This window comes from Homarus americanus, unplaced genomic scaffold (genome assembly GCF_018991925.1).
Source record: "Homarus americanus isolate GMGI-L3 unplaced genomic scaffold, GMGI_Hamer_2.0 scaffold32583, whole genome shotgun sequence".
Classification (NCBI taxonomy): Eukaryota; Metazoa; Arthropoda; class Malacostraca; order Decapoda; family Nephropidae; genus Homarus; species Homarus americanus.
In genome coordinates this window covers 33,207,443-33,216,435 of record NW_024713129.1, presented here as the reverse complement: position 1 = coordinate 33,216,435, position 8,993 = coordinate 33,207,443, and the positions used below count along the sequence as shown (strand labels likewise).

The 8,993-nt window shown below is 42.9% G+C and overlaps 1 protein-coding gene across 1 annotated transcript; it reads left to right on the top strand.

The window, feature by feature from the left end:
- The first annotated feature begins 1,289 nt into the window (after positions 1–1,289).
- LOC121870721 (zinc finger BED domain-containing protein 5-like) lies at positions 1,290–1,661 on the top strand. Its single transcript, XM_042372667.1, has one exon. The coding sequence runs from the start codon at positions 1,290–1,292 to the stop codon at positions 1,659–1,661; it is 372 nt and encodes a 123-aa protein (XP_042228601.1).
- Positions 1,662–8,993: the final 7,332 nt, after the last annotated feature.

Sequence of the window (8,993 nt, the reverse complement as noted above, 5' to 3'; positions counted from 1 at the left end):
CCATAAGAGATTGTATAGTCTATTTTTAATTTGATCTGGGATGATAATTGTGTTTTCAACCGCAAAAGGATGACCTTACTGGGTGCGGTTGAGCAGTCAGGTTGGTTCTTTAGGCAGGCTATGTATCGGGAACCTTTTCTCGCCCCCTCCCCATGTGGTGTGAGCAAAGTGGCTTCTCAAAAGGGCTGCTCAGTCGCACAGACAGGACCGGATTGCACTGCTGCCTAGATCCCAGTGCTTAAACAACCATCTTATTTGTGCCGCCCATGTGCAGAATTGTGACTAGAACAGTGGTTTTCAAACTTGTGACCCCAAGGGAGCCACAGCAAGATTTTTTTTTGTTTGGGGGGGGGGGGGGCGCATGGCAGGCTAGTGTAAGTCGTATATGTTTGGAAAAAATGTGGAAACTCTGATTCAATTTGTTTTGTCACTTTGCCTTGTTAGGGGAGAAATCGTTTTTTTTGTTTGTCTTTTTTTGTCATTGTGTGTAATCATAATATCCGTACGGTACAGTTTTGATATTTACATAGTATGGTGCAGCAGCTAGTTTTTCATTTCCAACGGATTCGCTCAGATTATACGATTCTAGTTCCTGTCAGCAGGGTGACGGGCGCTGAACCGAGTCACTGATCTCACATGCTCTGTACATGTCCGTGTGTCATCACAGCCTTACAAGTGGTGATTAGACCGAATGTTCTCAGTCTTGCTCAAGATATCATTAGGAAAATATGTGAGTGTTCTGTGAGTGGACTGTATGTGTATGTTTTACGTGTGATTGCATAGGCATTTTATGTATGTTTACATACAGTATGCATGAACTTCATGCACGTTTGTGTGTTTGCCATTCGGATTATTTTCTCATTTTTGTTTTTTATTATAATAATTTTTAGTCTTTATCATTCGTCTGTTTCTGTGAAATTCTGTTTTTTAAAGAACTAGTCAACATTTAGAGAGAGAGAGAGAGAGAGAGAGATTACAATTTTTAGTAAAATTAAGAGATTCATGATTGTCTTATATTTCTGTTTTTTTATTATTATAATTTTTAGTCTTTATCATTCGTCTGTTTCTGTGACATTCTGTTTCTTTAAAGAACTAGTCAACATTTAAAGAGAGAGAGAGAGAGAGAGAGAGAGAGAGAGAGAGAGAGAGAGAGATTAAATTTTTTTAGTAAAACCAAGAGATTCATGATTGTCTTATGTTTCTGTTTTTTATTATTATAATTTTTAGTCTTTATCATTCGTCTGTTTCTGTCTGTTTGGCATTGTTTTTTTTATTTCCTTAGAAATGCAATGGCTGCCAGTGTTGCTAAGAAGCGGAAGTACAATGATGAATACATTAACTACGGATTTACATCAATCCTCGCTGATGGCATCGAGAAACCTCAGTGTGTGTTGTGTTTTAAAGTGTTGGGGAACGATTCCATGAGGCCTGGTAAGCTGAAGCATCATCTAACGACAATCCACCCCCAGTATGCGGAGAGAGACCCCGATTTCTTCAAGCGCCATGAACGGAGTTTGGGAAAACAGAGACTGGATAAGAGTGGTGCCTTCCAACAACAAAACTTCAGTGTAGTTGAGGCATCATATGAGGTTTCCATTGAAATAGCAAAGAAGAAGAAGGCCCACACGATTGGTGAAACTTATTTAAGCCGTGTGCTTTAAAGATGGTCAAGCGGGTTCTTGGAGAGGCAAGTGAATATAAGATTCAGCAGATTTCCTTGTCAGACGACACGGTAAAACGGAGAATTAGTGAAATGTCATGATATCATGGAACAAGTGATACACGAGATTAAATCGTCTCCAACTGGTATGTTTGCTATACAGTTGAATGAGTCAACGGATGTGAGTTCTTGTGCACAGCTACTAGTGTTTGTTAGGTATGTAATCTTGCATGACACCAAAAATTATTATCTATTCTGTACACAGCTTGAAATTACCACAACAGCTTTAGATGTGATGAGAAAGTTGACTTCTTTCTTCACAACTAACGGGATCACCTGGAAAAATTGGCGTGGAGGCTGTACTGATGGGGCTCCGGCAATGCTGGGATCGAAATAGGGGTCACAGAAGCATGTCGAAAACCCTCCCTGATGCCCTTTGCAAGATCCTGGAGGCAGTGGTAAAATGCGTCAACTTTGTGAAAGCAGGAGATTTGAACTCTCGCCTTTTCCAGAATCTCTGTAGAGGCATGGATTCAGAGCATGAAACCCTCCTCTTTTACTCCAAAGTGCGATGCTTTCCACGGGTAATATTGTGAATCGAGTGTTCGAACTTCGGGGAGAACTTAAATTGTTCCTGGAAATGAAAGGGAAGGATGATCCACTAAGTCACTTCAACGAGGTGTTGTGGGAGCCACGTCTTGCGTACCTGGCAGACATATTTGAGCAGCTAAACAGGCTGAATCTCAAGCCACAAGGCAAGGAAAGAAATGTGTTTCACCACACGGATTGTATTCGTGCATTACTTGACAAACTCCAGAACTGGCAAAGAAAAGTCAGTGCAGGGAATGTTGCCATGTTTGAGAATATCTCAATTGTTCTTGACGAGATTGAAGAGAATCATCTACTTGACCCATCATTCAAAAATGAAATAATTCAGCACTTGAAATCCTTGGAAAGTGAGCTCAAAAGGTACTTTCCAGAATTCGAGGAGGAAGAAGGGAAATTGGTGAGGAATCCTTTTTCTGGCACTCTTGATATTGCTGCCATTCCCGACGATGGTCAGGACGAATTCCTTGATCTCAGGAACGAATCTGCTGCCAGAGACCTCTATGAAGAAAAATCTCTGACTGTTTTCTGGTGCTCAATGTATCAGTCATATCCAAAAGTTAGTGAGATTGCACTTCGAGTCCTCTTGCCATTTTCTACTACTTATTTATGTGACTCTGGTTTCTCCACCCTTTTTCAAATAAAGAATAAAAGCCGAAACCGGTTACATGTGGACCCAGACATGAGATGTGCTTTATCACTGACCCAACCTCGAATCGGTCGACTGACTGAAAGGAAACAATGTCATCCATCCCATTGAACTGTAACAAAATATGCATTCTGTTTGATGATTGTAAACATTAAAATAAAGGAAGATTACCAAAACAGTTTATTTTCATCATTATTTGTGAGGGGCTTGGGAAAGAACTGAAGGGGGGCCACGAGGATGTTGAGTGTTCCTCATGGGGGGAATGGAGTGAAAAAGTTTGAGAAACACTGGAATAGAGGCTCCCGGCAGTCATCTTTGCCTGTCCCCGTCGCCACTCGTCCATTGCCTATTGGGGTATAAGGGTTTGATGATGAGGAGGAGTTTGATGAGCTTGATGATGGCTACGTGTGAGTTGATTTATGTGGTGGGGCAGGAGCGTAGAGTGCAACAACACATCTTGGCTCTCGCTTTTCCTGACCCAGTGGTGCAAGTGTTGCAATGACTGGGGAGAGGGAGAGTTGCAATGGACTGCCGGTAGCACAGTTTGTTGGGTTTTTCCTCTGTTGCCTGCCATCATGCATTGCCTTCCTCTGCCGGTGTAGTCACTGGGTTCCCAAATTGGTCACCTCTTCCACCTATACCATTGTTGGAGTCTTATTGAAGTTCTGTAAGCATGTCTTCCTTATGTTGGGCTTGATCGCAGATTTTTTGTTCGGGGTTTACTCCCGTAGCCTTATACCTCCTATGTTATTCCGCAAAGCAGAGGGGCAATGGCTGGTAGGCTCCAGGACATTTCCACATGCCAGTGGGCCTATGCACCGTCCTTCTGGGGCCCATTGCTACTCCGAGTTCCCCTGCCGGACTAGCCTGGGTCCACAAGGAACCCAGTTACGATGTGATGCCACGAGGAGGCACGGCAGGAGTCTTGATGATGAAGAGGCTATGTACTGGCAGGGGAAGATTTTGCAAGTTGCTTCCCTGTTTGCCACGAGGGCTAGCGTGCAGCGGTTGCTGAAAGCAAGAGGAAGCAAGCAATGCTTGCACCTTAGTACTAAAATAATGCTGCCATACTAGACGTATTACACAACTCTGTGTGCATACACAACAGTACTGACCAGACAGCAGCATTGGCCATAGAACAATACTGACCATAGAACATTTCTCACCATAGAGTAGTACTGACCATACGACCGTACTGACCATACAACAGTATTGACCATACAACAATACTGACCATACTTACTACTATTACTTTGCTGTCACTCAGAATCGAGTATGACGATCATCCGTCTATGGTACAATGATATAAATTATTGACGATGTCACCTACGTTTTATAGTTCTGAGGTGATTAAAGAGGCTGATATGGAACCGGCAGGGTCGATCACAGATGTTGCACATGTGTCGGAGAGGCGGCGGCAGCGTCTTTCTAGCGATGGCGCTTCTCTGCCTCGATATGCAGTTGGGCTAACTCGAAAGTATTGACACCTTCTTGTGTGGTGTTTCTCCAAGCGTTAGGGTGTGCAGTAATCATCTCCAAGGTGCGGGTCGATTTGGCAGTTTTTCAGGTTTGTCTTAAGACTAACCTTATACCTTTTCATTTGCCCGCCACCATTACGTTTACTATTCGTTACGTGACTGTAAAGTAGCTGCTTTGGCAGTCTACTGTTGTCCATGCCGGTAAAATGGTCAGTCCAGCGTAGTTGTTTATGGATAATAATAGCCTAGATGCTCGTACAGTTGGGGTCAGTAACAATACTGGCATTTGTTCTCTTGTTTTCAAAGTGAACTCGGAGGATGGAACGTAGACTACGTTGGTGCCTTGAGGTGCCTCCTGTATGTGAACCATGTCTGCTTGCCATATTGCAAGGTGGGGAAGACCACTGCTCGATATACGTGTAAATTTGAAGATAATTTCAGTTCCTTACAGCTGAAGACACAAGCATGGACTCTGCAAAAGGCTTAAGTTGTACATCTGATCCGATGCTGAATCTCCTTATCGATATCCGAGGTGGTGGCGGACAGGTGAGAGCCGACATACCGAAAGTGGGTAACATTAGAGAGGGTAGTACTGTTATGCTGGACGGATGGTGGAGGAGTGGATGAACTAGGGGCAGGCTGAAAGAGAATCTGAGTCTTCCATACATTTACCTCAAGGCCGAAGTGCACATACGCATCTACGTAGGTGTTCAGGATCTCCTGTAGGTCGTGTTCAGTGTGAGCGACAAGGGTGAGGTCGTCTGCATATAGAAGTTAAGTAATGGAAGCTGCCGACACCTTTATTTCTGCCTGGAGTCATCTTATGTTGAAAAGATCCTTCATCGGGTACTCAATGTCCACCCCGCCGGCTAAATTAGTACTGGCAAGAGTAAGGAAGGCAGCTAAGAAAATGGAAAAGAAAGTTGGTGCCAGTGCACATCCTTTTTTTACCTCCGTTTGGATGGGGAAAAACTCAGACTGGGTGCCATTGTGCAGGACACTGCCGCTCATGCCATCGTGGAGTTGCTTTACAATGGCGATAAATTTTGGTGGGCAGGCAAAACAGCTGAATGGTCCGCCAAAGGGCTTCCTTGTTGACTGAGTCGAAGGCCTTGGTCAGATTAATGTACAGGTCACGACACTGTTCTCTGCACTTTTCCTGTATCTGGCGAGAAGCAAAGATCATGTGAACGATGCTACATGATGGTCTAAAGCCACATTGAGATTCTGGGAGTAAGTTTCCGCCTCAGGAAGAAGTCTGTTTAGGAAGACTCAGCTCATAATCTTGGCAACTAAGGACGGCAGCGAGCTACCACGGTAGTTGCCACAGTCTGACCGGTCTTCCTTTTCCTTATAAATATTGACAATGGAGGCGTCTTTAAGAGCTTAGGGATTTCCTCTTTTCCTACATATTCTCTAGGAGAGAGTGGAGTCAATTGGTAAGTAGAGGTCCTACTGCTTTATACACCTCGGCAGGCATTCCATCAGGACCTGAGGCTTTTTTATTTTCCATCTGTTTGATGGCAGTAGCTACCTCATCCAGAGACTGAAGATACCTGAGGTAGGTCATCTCTAAATGCTGAGGGACCTGCTGGGTAGTCAGGATATCCACAATGGTGTTTTGGTTGAGCAGTGAATGGTAGTGCTCTTTCCAGCCCTCAAATTTGCCTTCATAGTCTTTAATTTGGAAGTTACTGTCGGATGAGCGGAGGCGGCTGTGCTACGAGTGATTGGCCCATAAAATGTTTTAGTGGAACTATAAAATTCTCGCATCCTGTGCTGATCTGCAAATATTTGTGTTTCACATGCTATATTTCTAAACCAGTCGTTTTTTAGATGCCGAAGTTTGCGCTGGGCCGCAGCTTTCTTCTTGAAGAAGGTATCACCTTTGTCCGAGACTGAGGGTTGTTCTGCTAGTCAGCTAAAGCAGCACGTTTATCATCGGCAATACAACAGTACTGATCATACAATAGTACTGAACATATAATAATATTGACATACAACAATAGGGATAATACAATAACAATAACAATACATAAGTATCTTCTATACAAAAATAATGTACAATGCAACAGAACTGACAATAAAAGAGTTCTGATCATACAACAGTACTGATTATACAACAGGTCTGACCATACAATAATACTGACCATGCAACAATACAGGCCTTACAATAATAATGAACCATACAACAGAACTGAGAAAACAAAAGTACAGACCATACAATAGTACTGACCATACAATAATACAGACCATACAACAACATTGACCAAACAACAATATTGTCCGTACAACAGTACTGACCATACAATAGTAGCCTACTGTCCATAAAACAGTAATGACCATACAAAATTACTGACCACACAGCACTACTGACCATGCAACAGTACTGACTATACAACAGTATTGACCATACAATAGTACTTACTGGTAACTATACAATAATACTGAACTATACAACAATACTGACTCTACAACTGTACTGACCATATAACAGTAATGACGATACAACAGTACTGACCGCGTAACAGTAGTTACTATACAATAATACTGAACATACAACATTGCTGACCATACAGCAATACTGACCATATAACAATACTTACACAACAAAAAATACTGACCTTACAATAGTTCTCACCTTACAGCAGTACTGATGATATAATAATACTGGCCATACAGCAGTGCTGTAATGATGTCTATCAGAACAAAGCCTATAGCCCCAGAGAAGACCAATACATATAGAAGTAACTAGACGAGCAAGTGTACACCCACGTAAGTTGACCCACCCTACAGTGATTAAAATGAGATTAACACCTGACCCAACAAAGGCCATAGTCACAAAGGGAAAAAGAGTTCTCACCACTGTGTGATGAGAGAGACGGCGGCATGATCTTGTTAATATAAGAAACTGCCTTCCAGACAGTACACCGACACCTGACCAAAGACTCCTGGCAAGACACACGAAGGGTGACAATAATTTGTTAAGCATTACCGACCGGCTTTCCACAATAAGCGACACGACTGTGCACCTAATCAAACACACCTGTCTAGACACACCCAGATCAGTGATAATTAGAGGACAACATCTGCCGGCCTGACACCTCCAATATAAGGGGCCTAAAGCTTCTTCCCGTCAGTCAGACAGGGAGAGACAGAAACCAGAGCAGACAGAATCACACTCCTCACAAGTCGAGGTCGGGAGGAGGACTTCCCTTCCCAGCACCGAGTCCCCTGCTGGCAGTCTCCCATAGGAGACAGAGTCCAGTGCCCGCCTGGACCACTCGCCCCAGCAGTACCAGGCCCTGCAGAGAGAGTCCCGAGCTGCTGGGCCTCCCTCAGGTCACATGTGAGTCATAGTTAGAATGATCCATCGGGTGAGTTACTTATGGTGGGAACTGCATCCTTTTCATGTTTTCTCTGTGAGTCATTATCTATTAACGTCATTGTAATGATCTATTAGTGTGTCCATGCCATTCAATTAACTAGTAAATAGGTGTACTTAGAATTGTTGTTTAAAAGATTTCCCTGAAGAAGATATTAACGGTTAAACAATTATTCGGTCACGCTACCAACTTTCTTCACATTACATACCTCCTATATTAATTCTCACTACATCTTCATATAAGACTTCTCTCATTATAGTGGTGGCAGCATCTTCAAAGTAGACTCACGCCTCTCTTCTTAGTCAGTCAGTAAAGTGGATGTAAGCGTCTTTAATGTAAACTCACAACTTCCCCCCTTAGCCAGTCATTATAATGGTGTCAGCATGCTTAACGTAAACCCACACCCTCCCTTGGTTTGTCATTTCACCTGGCACGTCTCCCCCTTCATTTAATTCAATTTGAGTTTTGCTTAACTATTTGCGGTAAAGGACCTCAAGTAGTATAGTGTGAAAAGTGTCCCCATGAATCATCTGAACAACTCAAGTAAATGTTATTCGCTTTTGTATGTGCGAAACGCTACCAAGCATAACACTCTCCCCGAAATATGTTCAGTGCTTAATATAATTTGTCAGTGTCTCCAGTAATTTGCAATGTTCTCAGTATCCATAGAGCATTTTAATTGTCGGTCAGTACTACATGTACCCATTATATGTTTAGTGATGGAATCTGTGACTATGCTAACTGTCACAACTTAACATGTCTTATAACCTACATCCTCCTCCCTGTCTTAATCCCCCAACCACATCCCCGTAAACTTCCCTTTTCGTGAAGGTCAGTCTGTACGGACTACGGACCTTCCTCCTCCACCCCACCCTCCTCCCACTTTCACTGTGTCCATTACTAAAGATTTAGTTACAACCTGCATTATTCTGAAACTGGGTAGAAATGTTGTCACAGTTACATTTCAAGTACAGCGACAATTAGTAAAATATTATATGCAAAGTAATGACGGACTTATTGGATTATTGGCTTGAATTTATAGACAGTGAAGTACCGAGAGTATCGAGAATCTTGAGCAGATAATGATTAGGAAGAAGTTAAATGAAAGCTTATACTTTCAATAAGTATTTAAATAATAACAGATTGCAGGTAAAGTAAAAGCCTGTCCCACCCCCGCATCTGCCCACCTGGCCCGTCCCGGCCCGCCCTGCCGG